We start from the raw sequence: 26,667 nt of genomic DNA, 5'->3' as shown, positions 1-26,667 counted from the left end.
ATGCCAGTGATAGTACAGTTACTCTCCTCTTTTTACTCTAACTTGGCTTAAAATTGTAGTCTCTCCATCTTGAATGCCGCTTTGTAATGACAGATTAATATCCGGATAAGATGCTAGTCATGAAGAAGTGCAATGGGGAGGATATAAAGCCATAGCATCATTTTTGTCTGCCACTGAGCTATATGATATAAGCAATAAAAAGACAAAAATCTAGGTCTTTACAGTAAAATCCGCATCATTTATTCTCATTGACTCCAGGTGGTTTTAGTCGGCTTTTGGCACACCATTTGTACCGAAACTTAAATCTATCTCTATCTATAGCCGGATGCCATAATCCTGCAAGGGGTGGTCATTCAACTTTGAGTTAGTTGTTTTATGAAGAGGGACAATAACCCTCCACCGACCCACTTGCTGACATGTATGGGTTAGTTATATGGTTACCACCCAGCATTGTAAATGGTTAAGCCACCTGACCCCCTCTAGTTGAAAAGTCTCTCCGAAGCTGAATCAAACTGTCTGGAGACAGCATGAATAAAATAATGAATGATGGGTGAATAATAAGTGTCAAGGGATAGCAAAGGTAAAATAAAGAAGAAGAGTTAACCTAGTTCATTCATTTTAACTTGTCCCAAATTTTCATCCTTCTGCAACTTATTTCATGTAGGTCAGTGGCTTAAAAAGACACTACTGTGGCTCTACATCCTTTCTGTAGAAATTCTTTGTGACTAGTATCATATTCTAATGTTAATCTACTGTTGTAACTTAGCATTCAAGATGGAGGGATGGAAATTTTAGGCCAAGGTAATGTAGACAGAATATAGCAGTAATAATAGCTACAACCCAAAGCTCATCTGAACATGAACCCAGTGGACTGCTGGCAGAAGTTGTCCCCCTCTCCCCAGAACCTACCACCCTCCTTTCAGGGATAGGGAAGTAGATGAAGAAAACTGGTCAGTGCCACCACATGAAGGCATCCCTCTCCAGCATCAAAATAATGAAAGATGGGTAACAAAACTATCTAGAGACAGCAATTAAAAAAAAAAATAACTTAAGAGAAAATATGACTTGCCTGAAATCATATCCTCAACATTTTTAAAGTCATGGGTATGTTAAAAAATATCACACTTTCTTCCACACAACTGGTGCTGTAAACTTGGGGGAAACCGGCTAAGTTGATTGAATGGTAGCAATGAAACTTTAACTGATTTTTCATTTTTGTAATTTATGGTGGACTTTATAGCAAAACTGTCAAAATAAGTGACCTATAACAAGGACTTGCAATGCACTCAAACCCTGCTATGAGATCTCCCATTAGGTAATCACTCACTTGTACCGTCTTAATATTTAGCACCATTATTTTACATACATCGCCACTTTTCTCATATGATCACTATTATTCCCTATGAGGCACCTTTTTTTTTTTTTAATATGCCATTGCCATTTTGGCTTACACGATCCCTACGCTTGACATACGTTTGACTGATATCTGACTGGTTTTCCATGAATGTAACCCAATTCTATAGCGAGGTTGGAGTGTACTGTGTGTCTTCAGGTTGATGGGGTTATATAGTCATGAGATTATGGAAAAATAAAAAGAACATTGAAACACCTACAAATGTGAGGCTACTGTTTAAAAAACTTGACTCCCGTGAGAGCATCAGGCATGTAATTGATGTTACGGACAGCCCCAGGAGCGTGTGAGTATCCACGGCCATACCCTGTCAACATAAAGGCTCAGATTAATGCCTAACAACTGCATGAGCTATAAGAATAACAATGGTGTGAGCTGAAGGGAAGGCAGTTTGATGGCAGAGGACAGGGCAACATGGATATATAAAGACAGACTCCACGAGGGTGATTAATTCATTTCGTATGACTATATCTTTTGTTTTGTTTTTTTCAATGTCTGCATTAATCACAAAAACAGTGCATATCAAAGTTTCAATCTAACCTAAGAAGCTAATTTGCCAGTTTCTCCTTGTGTACTGTAACAATTGTATGTAAACAGTTTCCATAGACTAGAATACCTCCTTTACTAACAGTGAGATTTTATTGTATTTTATGGCTTATCCTTACTAGTACCAAACAATTTTACTGGACCTAGAAGGGGGGGGGGGGAGTTAGGATTACAAATGAAGAGTTGAGAGGTAGCAGGGAACTTGAATGTATTAGAGCTGTGATGAGGAGGGGTAGACTGCGATGGTTTGGGCATGTGGAGAGGCTGCAGGATGACAGCTATGTGAAAGAGATGAAAGTTGTGAATGCTGTGGGTAGAGCTGCGAGAGGCAAACCAAAAGAAAAAGACCTGGGATGGTCATACACTGTGACCTCTAAGACATGGAACTCAAGAGATAGGCTGCTAGAGATCGAGTAACATGGGGAGTCTCCATTAGGTGACTGAGGCCGATGTAAGCAAGTATGTTAGAGCCTTTATGAATGAACAAATAAATGAATGATAGAAGAGCTCCCCCAGGACAGTCTTCATTTCCACCTCTGCTTATTTAAAGTCTTTCCAAACCTTAATAAGATTGGCTGGTTGCAGCCTGAGCAAAATTAAAACAGGTGAAATTCCAACAAAGTCCAACTTACCAAGATCTCTCATCAGTCTGGTGGTGGGGTTCCTGAGACGCAGGGGCACGGATGGCAGCGGCCCAACGTGGGTGTCAATGTGCTTATTGACACGCTCCATAGCCAGGTACACCTCTGGGTTGTGACGTGCCCTGCCATTGGTTAAACAAAATGTGAATCAATTCCACCTCCCACAAAACTACAGTCCTCATTATAAGACACTACTGTATACTATCCGATGTTCTTTTTTGGTAGTCACTAGTAGATAACACAAACTACCTATCAATCCTGTCTCACAAAACTACAGTACATCCTCATTTTAAACACTTTACACTATTTAATGCTCATTTTTGATACTGTCTCCAGTAAATAACACAAAATTACCTATCAATGTCCCACTCTTTCACTTTAAATTGGGCCAGATTTTCATCCTTTTTTGTAGCTCATCCCATGTACCTCAACAGCAGAGAGAGACAATGCTGTAATTATCATTCTCTTGCAGCACTTCTTTGTGCCTAGCATCATATTCTAGTGTTAGTCTATTGCTACAACTCCACATTTAAGATGGAGAGATGGCAATATTAAGCCAAGTTGGAGTAAAAATTGTATATCTGTGTACTGAAGGTGATTTGTCATTGTTCCTACCAATGGAGGTGAGGCGGAAGCTTGCTCTGTGACTAGGGTAAGGTGTGGTTGGAGGAAGTTCAGGCAGCTGTTGCCTCTCGTGACATTCAGAGGGCTCTCTCTCCGTGCTAAGGGATCTTTGTATGTGACATGTGTTAAGAGTGTGATGCTGTATGGTGGCGAGTCCTGGGCAGTAAAGGAAGAGGATATTCAAAGGTTCAAACATACAGAAATGACAATGATTAGGTCGATGTGCTGTGTGTCCTTAAATGCGAGGCCTGGGGGGGCCAGGTTTACAATGGAGGAGTTGAAGGGAAGAATGGGACTGGACTGTATTGGTGTTGTGATGAGGAGGGGTTGACTGACATGATTTGGGCATGTGGAGAGGATGGGGGATGACAATTAGGTGCAGAAAGTGAGAAGAGAGAACACTTGGGGGTGGGGTTGCAAGGAGCAGACTGAAAAAGACCTGGAATGAGGTCACAGAGTGTGACCTCAGGGATAAGGGACTGAAAAGGAAGGCTGCCTGAGACTGAGCGGCATGAATAGCGGCCATTAAATGACCAAAGCCGATGCATGAAAGCATGTTGGAGCCTTGATAAATTAAATGAAACAAAACAGAACTCTCAGTACAATACTCTTTTTGCCTCAACTTGGCCCAGATTTTGGTACTTTTGTAGCTGATTCCATGTAGCTCAGGTGTAGAACTGGAAAATAGGCTTCACATAATTTTCATTGCATTTCTTTAAGACTAGCACCGTATTCTAGTGTTAATCTCTTGCTATAACTTGGCATTCAAGATATTCTATCTATAAATGGCAATTATAGGCAAAGTTACAGCAAAAAGAGTGTAGCTGTATAGAAGAGGTAGTGATATTTTGTAACACATCACTGTATTACAAAGACAACTGCATGTACTATATGTCCTCATCATATATCACAGCTGGATTTCAAAGCATCAGAATCTCATAAAGCAACAGGTACTGTACTGTACGAGAAAATGTTACATCAGCTTTATAAGGTGGAACTCTTTATTTTAATTTTGTGTGGAATTAATTGAAAAAGATAACATCAGAAGGGTGAGTTACAATAAGGATTTATTATATATACACTGGTCATCAATCATACAGTTACCATTTGCTGCACAACCAAACTTGAGTGAGTATTAAAGTGAAAAATATAAAAAAAACTAAATGATCTGACATAAGAGTAATTTGTCATAGAAACTTCTTTACTGTACTAGTCATCTCTCATTTCCTGCAGCTATACTTTTGCCAGCTCCATTTTTTCAAGTGATACCCCACAGAATATATCGAAGTGATTTCAGTTTTTTTGCAGGGTCTGGCAAATGCCACAACAGCCACAAACCGTTCCCAACACACAAGGCTACGCATTTTCCCTTGCAAGGTTTTGTTCTCATTCACCCAGTCAACCAGCCAGCTCTGTGCTCATCCCCCTGCCCTTCCCCATACATACCCCACAGCAGCACCACTCTTCCTTTGTCTTGAAGAAGGTTCTAAAGACGTGGAAGCAGTGAGTTTTCCTCTGCAAGGTTCACTTTCTGCCCATCCAACCATTCAGCCTGCTCCTTGCTCACCCCAACTCTTTCCCCATTGTTACTCCACAGCCACACCACTCTTCCCTTGTCTTACTTGTCTTATAGGAAGGTTCTTGATGCACAAGGAAGCAGCAAGTCTCCCTCTACAAGGATCACTTTTTACTCGCCCAGCCAGCCACCCTGCTCCATGCTCACCCCCATCCCCCACCCCCAATCCTGTCCTCCTTTCTACATCTCCCCCTGCACCTTCCCTTGTGTCTTGTCACCAAAGGACAGGACTGCCAAATGCACGAATGATTACGCTGCCCATTTCATTTGACGTGCTATTGATATATCCCTCACTTTTATATTTCATCTTTGTCTGTGGATCCTACCTCATCCTAACTCTTACCTGGCCACTGATGATGATGATGATGATGAAAACAAAAATGATATGACGATGATGATGATGATGAATATTATGAAAACAAAAATATGACGATGATGATGATGATGATGAGTATTAAGAAAACAAAAATGAGATGATGATAACGATGATGAAGAAGTAGTCTGTCACTACTGATGATAATGATAATGATGATGATGGTGATGATGATATTATGAAAACAAAAATAATGTGGCAATGATGATGATGAAGTAGTAGTCTGTCACTACTGATGATGATGAATGATGAAAGTCTACTGTTGCTGGTGATGCACAACTGTTCTTGCACTGACTGAGGACTGACCTTGCAAGATAGACGGCACATTCAGCAAGGATAACATCAGACTCCGGCATCCCCAGCATCTGCACCGCCTGCATCGCTGACGTGGCCATGGTCAGTGCCTCGGGGGTGCCCAGGCCTATGGATACGACTATTATTATTCTATCCATCTATTGCCAGATGCCTTAATCCAGTACAGGGTGGCCACAAACAAATCACCTCCATGCTGCCCTGTCCTCCGCCATTTCACTGCCCTGTTCCCAGCTCGCATCCCCCTCTCTCATAAACCTCTCCACTCTATCCCTCCATCTCATCCTTGGCCTCCCGTTCCCTCTCTCCCCCTCCACATCACTCACATTACGAGCAACAAAAGACCATCTCCAGCTACACACCCTAGGAGTTGACCCTCGCCCACATACACATTGCAATACAATCAGGTTACATCCTTGAAAAACCGACCAGATAACAATCAATCATACATCAAACGTAAGGATTGTAGTGATCTTAGCAAAATAAGCGTCTGTATATAAAATTGTGCTCCATACGGGGTCACAGCAATCATATAAGCAAAAATGGGAACAGCAGATAAAAAAGGTGCTAAAATATTACAATTATATACGTGAACAATCATATAATGGTCTACTGCAAGATGAGGGTGACCTGTATTTTCCTCTCTATCTATCTATCTATTGCCAGACGCCTCAATCCCGTTTGGGGTGGCCACAAACAAATCGCCTCCAAGTCACCCTGTCCCTCGCCATTTCACTGCCCTGCTCCCAACTCACACTCCCCTCTCTCATATACCTCTCCACCCCATCCCTCCATCTCATCCTCGGCCTCCCCCTCCCCTCCTCTCATGGACCAAAATTTCCCCCAGGCATATATTACTTCCCTGGACCTATTTTCCCCCATAAACTTATTCTATCTATCTATCTGTCTATTGCCAGATGCCCTAATCCCATAGGGGGTGGCCACAAACAAATCGCATCCATGTCACCCTGTCCCTCGCCATTTCACTGCCCTGCACTCAGCTCACACCCCTCTCTCTCATATACCTCTCCACTCCATCCCTCCATCTCATCCTTGGTCTCCCCCTCCCACTCCCCCCCTCCACCTCACTCACATACATTCTCCATGTCAGTCTCTCACTCTCCAAGCTCTCCACATGGCCAAAGCACCTCAGTGTGTTTCTCCTAACGCTTCCTATCACATCCACATCCACACCACAACGAGGAGTTATTTATTTATTTTTTTTTTTTTTATGTGACCGACTCTGGGCATAGGCTTCAAAGCCTGCTTTCAAGGCCCAGTAGTCCTCCTACGTACCGCACACCTCTACGTGTCACCACTTCGGCGCTAACACCCACCGTCCATACTGAATACATGCTAGGGCTGTCTCATACAGGACTGGTGTATTGGTATTAGCGGGGGTATTTTTACGACATGTCGGCGGGCCTTCTGGTAGATCAGTAAAGTCTGATTTTATGAAATTCAAATCCTTAAACTGTTCCCTGCCTCAGCGGGATTTGAACCCGGGTCCCTCAGGACTGCAGGCCAACTCTCTACCGATTGAGCCACCGCCTCGAGAGGAGCATGTGGAGAGACAGACTGATTTATTCACCAGGGACTTATTTTTGTTTCCACAGGGAGATACTTCTTCCCTACACGAACTCATCATTACCTAGTGGCTCTATTATCCCACGCACACCTGTCTCCCCTACTGTCCTATTTCCCAATATCAATAAACTCCCACTATGGACCTATTTCCCTCCTACATAGAGCTTAATTCGTACTCAAAGAACATATTTTCCCCCAATAAGGTGGACATACCCAAGAGTCTATCCTCTCCTTGTGGGGGAGCTTACCTATCCCTCATGGGACTACTTTTCCCCCTAAGAGAAAGACTTACCTCTTCCCCAAAGATCCCATTTCTTCCTCATGGGGACTTATCTATTCCCTAATGGACCTACTTTTTCACCAAGGGACAAATGGCCAACTGTCCCTGATGGACCTACAGTATTTTTCCTTCCATGGACCTACTATACTCCCCAACCACCAACCTATCCACCCAGTGCAATGTGTCTCAGCACCAGCAGGATGACAGTAAGTTCACACACAAATACACACACACACACACACACACACACACACACACACAGGCATAGTAGATTTAACAGTACTGGTACAGATTTTTATTACTATTATTATTATTATTATTACTGATTATTATTATTATTATTATTAATAAAATTTTTATTATAATTATTATTATTAGTAGTAGTAGTAGTATCATTATCATCTTCACAATATGGGAACAGAAAATCTGAAAGCAAATGAACTGTCATCACCTGTGGAGTAACATCACCATCCCCATCCCCATAACACTCACCAATATCCTCAGCAGCAGTCCTCAGTAGCCTTCGGGCAATGAATCGCGGATCCTCCCCACCTTTAACCATCCGCATTGTCCAGTACAGCGCTGCATTGTCATCACCGCCCCTGATGGACTTCTGTAGTGCCGAGGCAAAGTTGTAGTGCTCATCACCCTTACGGTCATAGAGCACATGGCTGCGCTGAAAAGAACACACCACAGTTACAGCACACCAATCACTTTAGCAGTGCACTCTCAGTTTTCATTCTAGATTTTAACTATGGTTGGGGACTGCCTGCACTGATGGTGGTGGTAGCAGTGGTGTGCTTAACCATGGTCTTGATGGCCAAGCAGACCAGTTGATCAATGGTAAGCAACTGTTTCTATGGGGTCATCCATGAGGTCAACCCAGTACAGTACATACGTCATGTAAGGAACCAACACCCCCTTGAGATAGACAATGCTTAATCCATTAACTCCCAGTGTCCTCAATATAGGACGGAACTGGGCATTTTCAAAATTGAATAAAGAAGGGAACCCCAGGGACGCAACCAATGAGCTTCGCGACTGTAAGCCAAGAGGCAGAGGGCGGACTGCCTAGCACCCTTCCAGCGAAATCCCTTGCGCAGGAACTCTGGGAGCCAATGACTTAACCAAGGCCAGAACAGGATCCACCAAGGTGAGGTGCAGGGAAACATGAGGTTTGGTTCCTGGGTGGACACTGCAGTTGCTTCATGCCACCAGGATGCACGCCGCCACCAAGGGTAGGCTCCTCGTCAGTGCCTCATTGTGGGAGTGAGGTGTATAAGGTGAGTAAGTGTGTCATGATGTGTTTTAGAATGATGGGCATACAAGGTGAGTGTTGTGGTGTGATGGGTGGCATCACAGGCAAAGTAAAATACAGCAATGCCTCATTATGGGATAGTTTCCAAAAATATCAAAACTATTAGCTTATCACTGGTACTGTGAAATGAGTAAAACTGCCAAACTAGCTGTAACCCCTGCCATGCTGCAGAACTCATATGAGGCACAATGGAAGTCCGCAAGGGCCAAGTTGCAAGTTTTAAATGTGGTACAATTTACACTGGTTATAAAACAATGACTTTTGAAAGGTAAACTACTTTACAAAAAATCAGCCTGGAAGGAGATAAAGGTAGCAATGAAAATTTAATGGCATATTTTCTGCATGTTGTTGATTTAGCCCTTTCCATTCATTGACTTTTCTTAGTTACTCTTGCTACCTCCAGATGATCTTGTTCATGATGCGCAAAGCTGTTGTGGTGTGCACAGTGTTGTGGTGGGTATGAGATTGGAAGGGGACAACCCCAAGGACATCTGAAAGTGAACCCAATGGACTGCAGGTGGAGGCTATTCTCCTGCTGCAGTCCACTATCAACCTTACAAGGAACAGGTAGGGAATTGAGGAATGTCAGTATATGTGGGCAATGAAACCCAATTATATTACACTGGTGCCACTGCAACAAGGTGTCCCTCACCACCACTAGATTATGAATACGATGAAAAGATCAAACAGTCAAGCTCTTAATCTTTGCACCCTGTCAGTGTGAGAAGGGGGCAGCATTGGTGACAGCAGCAGCGGAAGTGGTGGAGGTGTAAACATAACAACACAACCAGATAATAAGATACTAGACTGGAAAGGGCATGGCTAGAATAAGTAATACTGCCAAAGTGGGATGCAAGAACAAATGAACTCTATTATAAAGCAAACCCTTGTTAGATGATACCTTCTTCTATATCCTTTTTATCAATTAAACACCATAGACAGACGATGTATTTTCTATTTTTAATCATGCTACCACCACATGATTTTGTTCAACAATTTCACTGACCTCCAGAAGTGAAAAGATTAACTAAAGCAACCATCTACAGGGCCAGACAAGGGGGGGAGGGGGAATATCCCCCCCCCTAATTTTGGTAGACCAATGATTACTTACAATAAACAATGTTATTTATTGATATACAGTATAAACAATGGACATCTTATTTCATCTACGTACATTTTTGTAAAACAAGTAAAAATATATAAGCATTTATATACTTTTATTCCCTAAGTGCATTAAGGGGTAATATTAACTGGAATCACACACACCCTGTTTGCAGAGCTGGATCTGGGCCTGGTATATCTAACCCTTCCAGGTGAAAAAGTCTCTTGTAAAATGAACATAAGTGTCTAAGTAGCAAGAATAAAATAAACAACTGCAGACATAAGAAACCGATGGAGAACAATATAAGTCTCTGCTACATTGAAATCTCTCATGTGTGAAAATCCTTAGGAAGTGACAGACTGACCAGGCCACTCCAAGAGATGCTCTGACGTGAAAGAAAATGGCACTGGAGTGATATGGTTAACATTACATTACAAAACAACTACCCAATAAAGTTCCAAGCTGATTTACCTGTTCAACTGTATCATATTCTCTATTTGGTATCACCAGCACCATCACCATCATCATCATCATCATCATCATCACCACCACCACCACCATCACCATCATCATCACCTTCAGCACCATCATCATCATCATGACTTCCAACCTAGGCACGGGGTGAGGAAGGGTAGAGGAAAACAAAGAGAAACCACAACAGAGGGAGAACTACCAACAGAAGCAGCATAAAATCAAAGTATTACCTGTAGAGCCTCCTTAGCATGGTGTATGGTGATGAACGATCCTGAGTGTGAGTCTAGCAGTATCTGTAGTGTGGACAGGGCACATCGAGCATCACCTCCACTCATCTCCGACACCCACCTCACTGCTTGCTCACTAATGCTTGTCTTTCTGTAAGTGTAACTGAATTAGCACCTTTTTTTTTCAATTAAAGTTGCTTGTGATTCTTATAAAGCTGCTTTGATGTCAATTTTTTTTTAGCATGTTATTATTATTGTTATTATCATTATTATTTTTTGCTATCAACCCCTCCACCACATACCAGATGCATGACTCACTCATAGTAAGATTTTCCTGCCACACACATGACTCTACTCCCTTCAGGTCAATGCTAAATCATTATTTTTTATTCTACTCTTAATACCTCCAGGGTTAATGCATAAAAAGATGCAATTCTTCCTGGGGGCACCTGATGCAGACCACTAACCTGTGAGGGGAAGTATCATCACCATCACCATCATCATCACTTGCAGATTTTTCCTCCTCCTCTTCCTCCTCACTGCTGCTGCTGTTATTGCTATCTTCTCTAACTTGTCCGTTCTCATGTTTCTTGGTCTCCCCCTCCTCCTCCTCGTGCTCTCTGCTCTTGTCAATTGCAACCTTCAGCTGCCTCAGTGCTCTCCTCAGGATCTTCCTAATGTGTGCTGGGGTGAGGGCATCCAGGGTGATGACTCGACACCTAAAAGGACCAAGGACACTCATTCAAAAAGTACAGTAAAGATGCTCACTTATTTAACAACTTAACAGGAACTAAGAGCTGCTCCATAACTAAAAAGTCTGTAACTTGAAATTCATGTATACCTGAGGCCCAATACCACATGTACTGTACTCTACAAAATGACTGGTGAACATCTGAAACTGGGCAGAAACTGAATTACCGTACCATTGCTGTAATAAATGCTTCAAAAAATCTGTCATTAAAGTGTTCATAAGTGAATGGTGATCACTATCCCTGGAAGGTCCAATCATTGCAAATGGTGTAGGGTCAAAAATGCAAGTGAGCAGATGTTTACTGTTGAGTTTTCAAGATTCAGACACTGACTGAATGCATTGCCAACTTCCTCTCACCAAATCTGCACACTCAGGAAGGGAACGCTGAGAAGACTGTTTTATCTGTACACAGCCGAGAATTTCTTAACTCGGTGTATTGTGATGGCATTGGTTAAACGGAAGCTTACTCACCTCTCTCCGAATGAAATTAGGAAAGACAAAGATCACCTAGACTCCAAAAGTGTAGCACAGCCCTCTTCCAATAGAGTACCCAGTCATCATATGGAGTCTTTAAAAATAACCTGAATTCCTGATGGTATATCTATGGGCTTACATCTTACAAAAAGCCTGGTACCTGGCCTTCCACAATACTCCAAGGCCGGGGACTCTTCTACACAACTACAATCTATTTCATAGAGCAGATAATTATTCTAGCCACGAAACGAAACGAAACGAAACTTAACCACCACATCCCTACCTTGAAAGTAGTGCAGAGTTGAGTGTGAAGGATGGATTCTCTGTTGTTGCACCCACCAGAGTCAGTAACCCACTCTCAACATGAGGCAAAAATATATCCTGCAAACAATGTAAAATCATAGGCTATTAGATTAAGTTAGGTCTGGTAAGGTGAGGTGAAATTAGGCAAGGTTAGGCTGGGATTGGGTAGTGTACTTTAGGATAACACATTAGGGTGGGTGAGGCAATGTAAAGGTAGGGTAGATCAAAACAGGTTAGGGATGGTTACAGTAGGGTAGGATAGGGTACAGTATATCAAAGTAGGGTAGCTTAGGTTAGGGTACTGGTGGTAGTAGTAGAGTAACTCCAGTCCATCTGGCCAATCAGACCCATCAAGCACTGGTAAACAACTGCCACTTCAGGGCCATCCTGTACAATGGACCAAACATTCCCAGTGGTGGACGATGCCTCGCTGCATAGGGTCATGGGGAAGAGTGAGGACATTTGGTCCTGGGACAGACGCTACATTTGTGTCTCTCCACCCACAGCTAGGTATATAGGATACGAACACCCAAACTTCTCTGTCCCTCGAAAGGAGCATGACAGACTGAAGGGCAATTTGAGCCTGCAGTGTACCACATTTACATTTAGACAAGCCTCAGGGTAGAAAAGCAATAAAAACAATGGCAACTACAACCACCACCACCACCACCACTACTACTAATACTAATACTTCAGAGCCTCCATAAGTTAAATAAAATCATGTCATAACACCAACAGTAAGGCAAGAACTATGTCATCAGAATAAAGGGATTTAAACTTGAAACACATACATCTTGCCTCACCTGCTGTGGAAAATGAAACACTGATATGGGGCCACTATGTATTAACATTCTACCTCACAGCTTCTTCAGAATCAGCTGTACAGTAATCACTCTAATATCCGGACGCCCAATAACCGAACATCCCCACTAACCGAACCTTATCGTCCTGGGATCAAACATTCCCAAAATGGTCCGAAAATCCAAAAAAATTGGAAAAAAACCCGATTTTTTGCCGTCCGTAATTTGAACTTGCCGCGCGCGCCGCGTGAGAGCATTGTTTTGGTTCGTCATTCCTCCGACGTCCGATAGAGCGCCGCTGCATCCTCCCCACTTCCCGCCTGTCTCTCACCGCGACTGGACCTGCGCTCTTCGTAATGGCTGCCCACGTGCTCGCTTTTGTGGTGGTGCCGTACTTGCTGCAAGGCCTCCTGCTGCTCTCTGCCCTACTCTTAGTGTGTGTGATGATGGCCCCGCCTCCTGAGAAAAGGAAGAGAGTGGTGTTGACTCTGGAGAAGAAACGGAGATATTGGAGAAGGTTGATGCGGGTTGGTCTTCCTCTCGCATTCTCCGCGAGTTCAACCTGGCCCGGTCGACTTTGTTTGATATCAAGCGTTCCCGAGACAAGCTCATGCAGTACACGGCTGACTTCTCGTCGAGAAGCAAACGCAACGTGGAGAGGAAGGTTATGTTTACTCCCAAGTATGCAGAGATCGACCGCTCCACGTTGATTTGGTATCGACAGCAACGTGCAGCTGGTGTGATGGTACGTGGAACGGAGCTGAAGGCTGCTGCTGAGAAGTTTGCAAGGCTTCACGACGCCCTAGACTTCAAGGCATCCGAGGGTTGGCTCTTCGCGTTCAAGTTGCGACATGGCCTTACTAACCGTAAAGCACATGGCGAAGCATTGGACGCTAACGAGGATGGAGTGGACGAGTTTCGGCACAAGGTGAAAGGCTTGATCGACAGGGGAGGGCCTCACTCTCGGTCAAGTCTATAACGCTGACGAAACTGGCCTATTCTATCGCTCGGTGCCAACGAACACTCTCGCCGATGAGACGGAGAAGCGTGTACCTGGCCGCAAGCTTTCTAAGGAACGGATATCTGCTTTGTGTTGTGCCAATGCTAACGGCATGCACCGGCTTAAGCCCGTTATTGTTGGCCGTGCAAAGCAGCCTCGGTGCCTTCGTGGGGTGATGGATGTCCTTCCTGTCGTATGGTACCATTCTTTGAAAGCATGGTTCACAGCTGTGATTTTCAAAGACTGGTTTCACCATCACTTCGTCAAGGAGGTCATACATTACCAGACGAAGACACTGGGAATTCCTCGCGACCAGGTAAAGGCTCTCCTTCTCCTCGACAATGCACCTGCCCACCCGTGCGACAAGGACTTGGTTGCTGAGAATGGCCGTATTAGGGTGCATGTTTCTGCCACCTAATACGACTGCTCTCATTCAACCAATGGACCAAGGAGGATCGTGGCAACAAAGCGCCTGTACCGTCGGAAGTTCCTGGACGAGGTGATGGTGGTTCTCGAGGACGAGGACGAGCGCAGGGAAGGACGTGACACTCGAGGCAAGCGGACTTTGGAAAACCTTCGCCGCTACAACATCAAGTCTGCGCTGTACAACTGGGCTAGTGCATGGAAGGAAGTCCCTGTGAAAACTCTTGAAAATGGTTGGTCTCGTCTGCTTCTCGGAACAGATGTGGAGTACGATTTCCTAGGGTTTGACGTGGATGACTTCCATGCACGGCTGCGTACGCACGGCGACGATGTTGATGTGGACGATGTTCGTGAGTGGTTGGACGACGACGAGGGCGATCCTGGGTATCAGACGTTGTCTGATATCGAGATCGCGTCTTCGGTTGCTGGTGTCAGTCCCGAACTTGAAGATTCCGACGACGAAGGCGATGATGATGCAGACTCCGCCCAGCAGGACACTACTCCAGCCATCCCCAAGCTGAGCGCACTCCGGGAACATCTAGAGTTCGTCCTAGACTACCTGGAACACCCGGACTGCGACAGGGAGATGGGGCCCTTGGGACTCGTGGAGGAAGTGCGTGCTTTCCGGCAGCGCATCATCAATCGCCAGAATCGTCGGTCCTTGCGTCAGTCAACGATTGACAGTTTTTTCAGGCCCGTGACCCCCGCTGTGCCAAGCCCTGGTTCCACTCCGTTGCCTCCCCAAGACAGGCCCTCATGCTCCGAGCCACAGCCCAGCACATCAGCTACAGTGGAGTCACCGCTCGACGTGAGTTTGCGGCTGTCTTCAGAGTCTTCTGTAGTCGGTACGCCATCACCACTACCCACCGATGCACCCCTTGGACGCCTGCCAGTGATACTCTCGGGCTCTGACAGTGAATAAACAGCAAGAACTTCTCCACTAGACCACACGGGAATTTTGAGTGTTGTGCAGTGAAAATTACGGTGTGTTGTGTTAAGGTTTTCAAGTTGGGATAAAAGAATAAGTAGATAAGAAATTTAACGTAAATTACCTTCTTTGTTTAGGCTTTTGAAAAATAAAAAAACTTGGGAAAAGTTAATGTGCAACACTTAAATTTAATGTAACATTATTTGGACTAAAGTGAACACTGTGAAAAGAACGGACTTCTGTGTGTTAGTGACTAAGTTCAGTGCAAGACTTCAGGAAGAGTGTAGTGCAAGTGCTTCAGGAAATCGTTCTTACTGTCAGAGTCCGAGAGGAGGCGGTTATTCATCGAGGTGGCCAGGGACTTGCTGTAAGTAGCCAAAATGTTTCATGTTGTACTATTTTCCATACTATATTTACCAGAATGTTTCATATTGTATTTTTTCCCATACTATACTTACCAGAAAGTGTCATACTGTACTTCTTTCCATACTAAACTTACCTCATGCATGTGCAGTAGGAATGTGTTTTTCAGAGTTCGGTTAGGTTCGGTTAGGTTAGGTTCGGTTAGAGTCCATAAGTACCAGAATGTTTATTAATGTATGAACATACTTCTAAACCCACATTTTATGTGTCTATTGCATTTATTTCAGTCATTTATGTGCCTTATTGGTGTGATTTGGGTGTTAAATAGGTGCTATGCATGTCCGGAGGGAGTTGTATAGGTGTTTCTCTGTGTTAGGGTCCGTAAGTACAAGTCCATAAGCTGGGGCCCAATATCCGGACAAAACCAATATCCGAACCTACCGATGGCTCTATTGATCCGGATATTGGAGTGATTACTGTATTTTTAAAGAAGTCGTGAAGTAAAACATCAACACACAGCCGTCTCATACCAGTGTTTCAGTTTGTCTTGTCTATAAACAGTACAGACAGAGATATACATTGCAGGAAAAAACAAACCATTTGAAAAACACACTATATATACTGCTTTTACACAAACTTGGTCTAAATTGCCATCTCTGTATCCTGAGTGCTAAGTTATGCCATTAGTTCAATACTAGAAAATGATGCCAGTCATGCAAAAGTGCAATGGGAAGCAGGTAAAGCCAATGTGCAAAGAAAAATAAGCTACAAAATGAAAAACATCTGGGCCAAAATAGTGTAAAAGACCTATAGTTGAGACAGGATTTTCACTGCATTTCACCAGCTGTCAATTTTCTTCACACAGAACTGGGACGGGGATTCTTGTTCTTACTGGACAGAATCTCACCTGCTGTGCTTTGTTGAACCTGTGCACCTCATCCATGAACAGGAGTGTGCGTTTCCCTCGCAGCTGTTGCGCTGACCGAGCCTCTGTCACAGCACTCTTCACGTCTGCCACGCCGGAGGTACATGCTGACAGACTGGTGAACCTCCAACCCTCCGACCCACGGCAGTGCTCACGCATGATGTTGGCCAGGGATGTCTGTTGGTGGATGGATCAAGTTAGATCAGGTTTGGATGGGTTAGGTTAGGTCAGGTTAGGTTAACCTACATTAGATAAGCCTAGGTAGACCGGGTGAGGCAGCAACACGTTTGACTGTGTTGTGCTGGGTTGGGTTATGTTATGTTAGGTTAGGTTAGGCTGTTGTTATCCATGTGGCAGTTTGCTGTGAAGGAGTATCTCTTAGCTTTCATCTTAATAAGAAACTACGATCCTGAGAGACATATTGTGATGGATGATTACAAGGTTCAGTTGTTCATACTCTTCTGCAGGTGAATGATGTCAATTTGAAGGTGCAAACATGTCCCAAGCATTAATGAATTCCTTTGGAAGAACTGGTACTTTTGTGAAATACATGGTCTAATTTTACTACTACAGTACCACTGTTACTACAACTAAAATTATTACTACTGCTGCTACTACTACTACCACGACTACAACTACTACTGTTGCTGCTGTTACTACTACTACTACTAGTACTACTACTGCTGCTGCTGCTGCTGCTATTACAACACTACTACTACAACTCCTGCTACTATTATATACTTTTTACAGTAACAGTATGCTACAATGCCACTACTCTGACCTTGCCACATCCTGGAGGCCCCCATAATATCATATTGGTGAAGTTGTTATTCTGGAGTAGAGTATGCAGGAAGGAGTGACTGCTGAGGATGGACTCTTGGCCGATATAACTCTCAAGGCTCACAGGTCGCATCCTCTCTGCTAGTGGCACATTACTGCCTGCAAAAAAGAAAGCTTGAATCAATGCATTTGCCCCAGAAATGTCTCTTATTTATTTTTGTTATCTCCTTATGATTTTATTCACCTTGATATCAAATGGTTTCTTGTATCCAGGAAACCATTTACTATGCTGGGTGGTAACTATACAACTAAATGACACCTGATTGTGTAATGGGTTAAGGTGCTCCAACCGAGTGGAGCCAGTATGGGTTCCACCTGAGGGGTGGTTAGGTTTTATTACCCATGTAATCCCACTCAGGGGCTAGTGAGGATGGACACTGTTGCCTTAAAGGTCAGGGCTGAATAGCCTACCCACAGGCCCCAACACTCTTGTTTACTATGGCGATGATGATGATGATGATGATATATTTCCAACTGGAGGGGTTAGACGTAGCTTCCACCAGCCCCTTCAACACGGGAGATCTTCCCTAAGCTGATTAATAACTATGTTAGTAGCAAAACCAAAACTGAAAGTAAATCCCCATGATGAAGGGATTGGTGATTACTACTGTCTGTAATGAACAGGTGGTGGTGGCTCCAATTAATTCCTATTTTATCTATATCTCATTCAAACCTTTACTGCCCTAGCAGGAGCATCTGAGCATGGGATAAGGCTACTTAAGTCCAAACATGTAAGGCAAGAGTGAGCAGCTGTTCACAACTGAGTGGAGTTGTGTAAACAAAAAACTTAAACCATCCCCTACATATGAATCCTTATGGACCACACACATCTGGAGCACTTCAACCCACTGCACCACCTATGCATTATGGCCTGCAACAAACATGAGAACAAAAGAAGGGTTAGATTAAACCTTCCACCACTACCACTAACCCTTCTGCAGAGTGTGTCATGCCGTGTTTACTTTAGTTATGCTGTTACCACAATATTATATTCAGTTCAGGGGAGATCTCGTGTAAAGAATAGTTCAATAAAAAACTAATATATCTAACCTCATAGTTCCACAAGTCTTCTTCCAAACAGAATACGATACTTCATCTGAAGACAGCAATAATAAAACATAAGCCCTCAGAATGAATCATTAATAGGCAATGTTTTGGAGATTTATAGCTGACATAAAAGAAAATGTCCAAACTATCAACTTATATGACACTCATTTCACTTTCCATGCTGGTGATAGTTTTCTTATTTTGATACTTTCCCCTTCCTTAGGTGGAAGAGATGATGGTGATGATGACTTACTGCACTTAGCTGCTCTTACTGTGACCAGATGTGTGAAAGGTTACTATCACCATCAAGATCAGCATCAACATCATCATCATCATCAATCATCAGTCACTCTCGTCATCATCATTGTCACCATCATCATCATCATCATCACTCATCGCCACCATCATCATCACTCATTGCCACCACCATCATCATCATCATCATCATCATCAACCTAGAATATTTATCATTAATGAACCCTGATATGTATGAGAGGACTAGCAATGATAATAATGACAGCTTACCATCCTTACTGTTACTGCGGCCTGGTGTGTTTGTGAGAGGTGGCATCTTGGTGGCAGTGTCGTGGTGGGCAGTCTTCCCGCCATCTGGTGTTTTGGTGGACCTACTCAGGAAGCTCCAAGCCTGAACTTGCTCCTTGCGAGACTTCTTACTGCTGGGTGGGGTTGCGGCGGTGCTGGGGCCTGCAGCTTTTTCCTGCAATACATGTAGTTTTGAATTCACCTATGCAATCTGGTGGCTTCTTTTCATATTCTTTTCTCTCTTCAATCTGGTGACATTTTCATATATTCTTCCCTAAATCTGGTGACATTTTTATGTTCTTTTCTCCCCTCAATCTGGTGACATTTTTATATTTTCTTCCCCTCAATCTGGTGACATTTTCATATTTTCTCCCCTCAATCTGGTGACATTTTTATATTTTCTCCCCTCAATCTGGTGACATTTTTATATTCTTTTCTCCCCTCAATCTGGTGATATTTTTATATTTTCCCACCTCAATCTGGTGACATTTTTATATTCTTTTCTCCCCTCAATCTGGTGATATTTTTATATTTTCCCACCTCAATCTGGTGACATTTTTATATTTTCTCCCCTCAATCTGGTGACATTTTCATATTTTCTCCCCTCAATCTGGTAACATTTTTACATTCTTTTCTCCCCTCAATCTGGTGACAGTTTATTCTTTTCTCCCCTCAATCTGGTGACAGTTTATTCTTTTCTCCCCTCAATCTGGTGACAGTTTATTCTTTTCTTCACTCAATCTGGTGACATTTTCAATTTCTATTCTTGTTATCCTCACACAATTACTGTATATTCATCTCAGGAGGGACCTACTGCATTAAGGTGGTAAATGAAAACTAAGTTTAATCTTTCCAGCTCTAAAGTCTCTCCTGATATGAATAAAATCATCTGGCACAACCAAATAACTGGGTGATGTGGAGCCTATGGTGTCCATGTTGGGTGGAGAGATGCAACTGCAACATCCATCCAGGTAGTAAACCTCCACACTCATCCCTATGCCTCACTGTGGCAAGGTGCTGTCAACCACATGGAAACATTGGTTCACTGCATGAGACAGTCCTGCCGGGCCAGTTGCCTACCTGCTGTTGATACTAGTCAATCATACAGACTAAGGTAGCACAACAACACTGTCTGCTTGGTTCTGCTCATTCATATATACACAACACACATTTTATTATTATTATTTTTTAATATCCACATCTAATAAACTTCGCGTACTTTTCCTGATGTAACGTGTATTGTATGTGACTGATATGACATTTTTTGAAACTAAAACTGTAAACATATGTCGTGCATTACTAAACTCCTTAGTTTGAACTGGCACTTCCGGGAAACAACAGACAGATTATTATTATTATTATTATTATTATTACTGTACTACACATACAAACCTGCGAGGTGTGATCCAGGATCTGTGAACTCTTCCTCTTGCTGTGCTGCGGTGAAGTCTTGTTCTCATCACCACCATCACCGCCAAACCTGATGAATCAAGTGCCAAAATCTATATTATGATGACCTGATTTCTGCATGTTTGTTACTGTAAGACAGCAAAAATAGCACAACGCAGTGCAATGCTTGTCAGTGCAAGATACCATTAAAATGCTCCAACTTGAAGAATAAAACAATTTCCAGTCCAATCAGGCCACTGGTTCCAGAGTTATGACTCATTTCTGGCCTTATGACATTGAGCAAGGGCCTGCCAAAGGCGGCCTTTAAGTGGGTGAATGCTGTTCTAGTTAAGGTCAGGTAACACGGGGCTGGGTTGGTTTATGGTACTACCAAAAACATGGCTTTCCTAATGAGTTTGGTCTGATCAGGTGTACTGTGTGTCCATTCCCTTTAAAAATGATGGCTACCATACACCAACCCTTTGTAAAAATTCTAACTTATGTTAATTCACCTCTCGGCAAGAGAGGGAGTATGACTGATGATAAGCAAGAAGTGGAAGGAGAATATAAGAGAGTATGGAACAGTGGGTGCAAGGATTGTATGGGTGAGGATGAAAGTAGGTATACAAGCATGGGCGATTGTATGTGTGTATGCTCCAACAGAGGATCGAGTGGCAAGAGTGAAAGATGAGTTTTGGGCGAGAGTAGAAGCATGATGGACAAGTTTGAGAGGAGCGAGAGAGTGCTGTTGATTGGAGATATGAATGGCAAAGTTGGGAATGTACGAGTGGATGGAGTGGTTGGTCAGTGGGGTGTGCCAGCTGAAGTAGATGGGAATGGTAGTGCTTTGGTGGACATCTGTGCTGGTAAGGGGTTGGCAATAGCCAACACCTACTTTCGTCATAAGATGATCCACCAGTATACATGGAGAGTAATGAGGAGGATGGATGGTGAACTTGTTGAACAAAAGGCAATGATAGACTACGTGTGTGTGGATGAGCGAATGAGAAGACAAGTGTTGGATGCAAGGGTGTGGAGAGGGTGGGGGAATGGAGTCTCGGACCATCACTTAGTGATGGCCAAGGTAGAGCTGCAAAGAAAGTGGTTAAGGAGGCGAAGGGGAAGACAGGAGGAAGCAGCTCCTGTGAGAAGAGTGGAGAAATTGCAAGATAGTGAGAAAAGGACAGAGTATAAGAGCATAGTGGAAGAAAGATTGGGAAGGTATGAGCTAGAGCAGATGGAAGGGGTGGAAGACGTATGTAAGATATTCACGGAAAAGATAAGCGCAGCGTGTGAGGCGGTTTGTGGAGTGAGGAGGAGATGCAAGGGTGTGCAAGGGACAGCATGGTGGAATGATGAGGTGAAACGAGCTGTGGAACAAAAGAAGAAGGCATATGGTGAATGGTTGGCGAGTAGAGGTAGGGTAGAAGATGAGAGAGAGAAGAGTGAGGTATATGTGAGCAGGAGAAGGGAGGATAAGAGACTGGTGAAGGAGAGTAAGAAGAAAGTGGATGAAGAGTTTGGGAGGAATCTGAGTGTGAAATGGAGGGAGAGTAAGAAATTGTTTTGGAAGGAGGTAAAGAAAGTAAGGCAGTGTGAAAGGGGAAATAGTAGGGGAGTGAAAGATAGGAATAATAGATTGTTGGTGGAGAAGAGAGAGAAATTGAGGAGATGGAAGGAGCACTTTGAGGATTTGTTGAATGTAGAGAGTGAGAGCAGTGTGAGTATAAGTGGTTGGGGAATGGCTGGGAGAAGAAGAGATGAGAGGAGGGAGGAAGAGATCAGTAGGTCAGAAGTAGTGGAAGCGATGAAGAAGATTAAGCTGGGAAAGGCCCCAGGAATTGATGGAGTGTGTGGTGAAATGCTTAGGTATGGGGGTGAGATTGTTGTGGAGTGGATATGGAAGTTGTGTAGATTGGCTTGGGAAGAGGGAAGGGTTCCAGAGGACTGGAAATCAGGTATAATTGTTCCTCTGTACAAAGGAAAAGGGGAGAGAGAAGTATGTGGTAACCATAGGGGTATTTGCCTTCTTAGTGTGACTGGTAAAATATATGGTAGAATACTCATTGATAGGGTTAGGCATATGACAGAGGAGCTAGTTGGAGAAGAACAAGGGGGATTTAGGAAGGGAAAGGGGTGTGTAGATCAGATATTTGTTCTAAGATGTTTAGTGGAGAAGTATCTAGAGAAGGGAAGGAAAGTGTATGCTGCCTTCATGGACTTGGAGAAAGCTTATGACAGAATAGATAGGCAAGGTATGTGGAAGATATTAAGAATATATGGAGTGGAGGGGAAATTGCTGAGTGCTGTGAAGAGTATGTACGAGGGAGCTAGGGCTACGGTGCGAGTGGATGGTAAGCTGAGTGAGTTCTTTGATCTCAATGTGGGACTGAAACAGGGGTGTGTAATGTCTCCATGGCTGTTTAATATATATATGGATGGGGTTGTAAAGGAGGTACAAGGTAGGGCAGTGGATGTGGGGGTGGCCCTAATGAATGAGGGTGAGATTTGGAAGCTTCCGGTGTTGCTGTTTGCTGATGATACAGTATTGTTGAGTGAAGATGAATGGGAGTTGCAAGGTTTGGTGAATGAATTTGGGACAGTGTGTAGGAGGAGGAAGCTGAAAGTTAATGTAAACAAAAGTAAAGTTATGGTGTTTGAGAGGAATGAAGTCACAGAGTGTGCAGTGAGGTTGGATGGAGAGGATATGGAGAATGTGAGTGCATTCAAGTACTTGGGTAGTGTGATGAGTAAGGATGGAACTTTGGGGGATGAAGTACGTGAAAGGGTACAGCAGGGAAGAAAGGTTGTTGGTACACTGAAAGCAGTGATGAGAAATAGGGAGGTGAGTATGGAAGTTAAGAAGTCACTGCATGATGGTATTGTGATCCCTACCCTGACGTATGGAAGCGAGGCGTGGGCATTGCAAGAGGGGAACAAGTCAAGAGTGAGAGCAGTGGAAATGAGTTACTTGAGAGGAGCATGTGGAGTGACGTGGAGGGACAGGTTGACGAATGAAGAAGTGAAGGAACGTTGTGGGGTAGATGTGGATGTGGTTGAAAAGATTAGGAGAAATACACTGAGGTGGTTTGGACATGTGGAGAGAATGGAGAATGAAAGACTGACTAAGAGGGTGTATGTAGGTGAGGTGGAGGGAGGGAGAGGGAGGGGTAGACCGAGGATGAGGTGGAGGGATGGAGTTGAGAGGTATATGAGGGAGGGGGGGGTGAGTTGGGGGGAGGGGAGTCAAATGGTGGGTGACAGAGTGACTTGGAGGCGTTTTGTCTGCGGCCACCCTTTGCGGGATTAGGGCGTCGGGCTATAGATAGATAGATAGATAGACCTCTCGGATGTGGTTAATTTCCAAGGGATGTTTATGGGATACCAGTATATCCTAAGTTTTGACACATACATTCACCAGTTACTCTGGGGTGTCCAACAGTTACGGTATACCTCTCCATATGATCACCCAGTCTTAAGGCAGGCTAATGGCAAAAATGACTTGTTGTGTTCCAAACACTTCTGTATAATTCTGCCATTAAAAACACAAATTGGAAACTGGGGCTTATTGTGAAAACTGGTCGCTTCCAACAGAAATGCAGGGTAAAACCACGCAAATCACATAAAAAATCAAGAAAACAAAAATTATTGAAGAAACCGAGTATAGGCTGAAACTTAATATTTATGATTTATAGAAGTAAATATGTTTAGAATAATGAATTCTATAACATAGGCCCATTTTTTTTCTTCTTGTATGAATTTTGTGTAGAGGTATACAATATAAATGACTGTCTGAAACTGTAAATTTACCCACCAAAACTGAGGTGGGCCAGAAGCTGCTATTGAACCCTCCTATAATCCTCCCAGACTGACATGTTATTTCAAAATTACACTCACCTAATGGAATGAAATGCCAGTATGTAATTACCTTACCATCACCGTATGGTTTATGCAGTTTCAAAAAATTTCTCTTCCATACACATCCATCACAAATGTATTATTTTACACCAAGTGCATGATGAGTGCGGGGAAGGATTGTTCAGCTCCAAGCCCTGTTCTTAATCACATCTATGCTCAATTTTGGTTAGGATCAGTTAGGTTGGGTTAGGCATAGTTTGGCTTGGTTAGGTTGGGTTATTTCATTTTAATGTAAATGATGGAGATATCCACAAGACATATACTGTCTTTCTGTTACAGGTCTCCCCCACATTCGTCGGGGTTAGGGGACACAGACCCCCCACAAATGGGGGGGATCCACGAAATTTGGATGCTTCCCTCAGAATACGCCCATTCAGTATCAAATTACCAATGTAAGCTCCTAAAAACAATTTCAGGGACCTGAAACCAGCATAAAACATCAGAAACACATACTGTACTACTGTATACAATAGCTACTGATACTTTAATATTGAAGTTGTTAATGAGTATGGTTATAACAATTTAGGGTAATTTTGTTGCTGATGGCCATCACAGACTCCCACAGCAGTAGCACAAAGACCTAAAAAATCATTTCTGGGATCTTTAAACAGCATAAAATATCACAAATATACAGTATACTGAACTCATTTTGTTTTATTTTGTTTTTGAGGCTCCAACATGCTTGCATGCGTCGGCCTTGGTCACCTAATGGCGGTTCCCCATGCAGCTCAATCTCCGGCAGCCTCCCTGTTCAGTCCCTTAACCTTGAGGTCACACTTAATGACCTCGTCCCAAGTTTTTTTTTGGTCTACTTCTCGTTACCCCAACTTTAATATTAATACTTCTCATTTTCTGCACCCAATTATCATCCCTTACATATAAACTACCTCCCCTGCAAGTAAGAAGGAATGTTGCCTCCCTTGCATTATTTTACAGATATTTTTTTGGCAAATGCTCAGACGAAGTTGCGTCCATGATGCCACCTCTCCATGCCTTCCCTCGTGCTACACGGGCATCTGGTAGCGCTCATGACTGGAATCACTCAACCATATTGCAGAACTTCTGCCTATCAGAATTCTTTCATTCCACGAACTGCATCTCTCTGGAACTCGCTTCCCCAGAGTTGTTTTCCTCCAAATTTCAACCCACAACTGTTCAAGTCTAACTGTTACAGATATTTTATGAATAGAGGACACCAGTAATCTGGTGTATGGATTTTTTTTTTTTTCCCCATTTGTTTTTCCTTCCTCCGTTCTGTTATTTAAAAAAAAAAAAAAAAAAAAAAAAAATCCCTCATCCTCTCCACGTGCCCAAATGACCTCAATCTACCTCTCCTTGTCACAACACCAAAACACTCCAGTCCCATCCTACCTCTCAACTCTTCCATCATAAACCCAGGCCTTGCACTCAGGGATGCACTACACATCCACCTAATCATTGCCATTTCTGTATGTTAGAGCCTACAAATATCCTCTTCCTTTACTGCCCAGGTCTCACTACGATACAGCATTACACTCCTAACACATGCTGCATACAAAGATCCCTTAGCATATAGGGAGAGCCCTCTCAGTGTCAGGAGAGGCAACAGCTCCCTGAACTTCTGCCAACCACTCCTCACCCTAGGTGCAGAGCTAGCTTCAGCCCCACCTCCAGCACATAACATGTCTCCCAAATAACAAAACTCTTCCACACACTCAAGAGACTCACCAGCAAGTTCAATCTTTTCACGCCTGACAAGCTTCACTTGCTATCCCTAACATACCACACACATAAAATCAGCATTATCCTGCAGTCTACATCTAATACCACTAAATCTCCTATGCACCCACTTATCACAAACACTGCACAAGATGGAATTACTTCCCATGCCCGTGTGGCAAATTGCACATGGCCACTCTCCCTCTTCTTTGACAGTACCGTCATCAACCTTAGACATCATCGCTTTTGTTTTATCTGCATTTACTCTTATGCCCTTGTGCCCCATACCATTTCTCCACTTCCTAAATCTTCCCTCCACCTCCCTTTCATTCTCTGCAATCAACTCCAAATCACCAGCATACAACATTTCCCATGGCAGTCCATTTCTGAAGTCACGTGAGAGGGCTTCAAGTACCATGATAAACAACAAGGGACTCAAAACCGACCCTTGATGCATGTCAACATTCACGGAAAACTCAGCACTCAAATCTCCATTCACTCTCACCTGGGTGCGAGCACCCACATACTGTACATGGCCATAACCACCCTATCCAGCCACTCCTCCATCCCAATCTTTCTCATTGTCCACTTCACCACCTCTCTAGGGACTCTGTCAAAGGCCTTCTCCAAATCAACAAAAACAAAGTACAGTTCCCGTTTCTTTCCTATATATTTTTCCTGAAGCTGTCGAACAATGAATATGGCATCAGTGGTCCCCCTGCCTGACATAAACCCAAACTGCATCTCATCAATATTCACTCTTTCTTTAACCATACCCTCTAGAACTCTCTTCA

General features: G+C 43.4%; 1 protein-coding gene across 1 annotated transcript in view; it reads right to left on the bottom strand.

The window, feature by feature from the left end:
- Positions 1-1,463: 1,463 nt before the first annotated feature.
- LOC145394960 (uncharacterized) overlaps positions 1,464-26,667 on the bottom strand; it is a 28,758-nt gene continuing 3,554 nt past the window's right edge. The window contains exons 5-15 of the mRNA XM_080268712.1: positions 20,261-20,348; positions 18,851-19,043; positions 17,220-17,377; positions 16,421-16,615; positions 11,980-12,077; positions 10,939-11,190; positions 10,475-10,622; positions 7,843-8,026; positions 5,478-5,592; positions 2,590-2,720; positions 1,464-1,718 (exon numbers count right to left, since the gene is read on the bottom strand). Of these exons, the coding sequence (XP_080124838.1) occupies positions 1,624-1,718; positions 2,590-2,720; positions 5,478-5,592; positions 7,843-8,026; positions 10,475-10,622; positions 10,939-11,190; positions 11,980-12,077; positions 16,421-16,615; positions 17,220-17,377; positions 18,851-19,043; positions 20,261-20,348 (1,657 nt within the window). The 3' untranslated portion in view covers positions 1,464-1,623. The remainder of the gene's footprint in view (positions 1,719-2,589; positions 2,721-5,477; positions 5,593-7,842; positions 8,027-10,474; positions 10,623-10,938; positions 11,191-11,979; positions 12,078-16,420; positions 16,616-17,219; positions 17,378-18,850; positions 19,044-20,260; positions 20,349-26,667) is intronic.

Source organism: Coenobita brevimanus, chromosome 4 (genome assembly GCF_032717465.1).
Source record: "Coenobita brevimanus isolate Jiangsu-jjx chromosome 4, ASM3271746v2, whole genome shotgun sequence".
Taxonomy (NCBI): Eukaryota; Metazoa; Arthropoda; class Malacostraca; order Decapoda; family Coenobitidae; genus Coenobita; species Coenobita brevimanus.
Note: the sequence above shows the minus strand (reverse complement) of the source record. Positions and strands in the feature narration are given on the sequence as shown.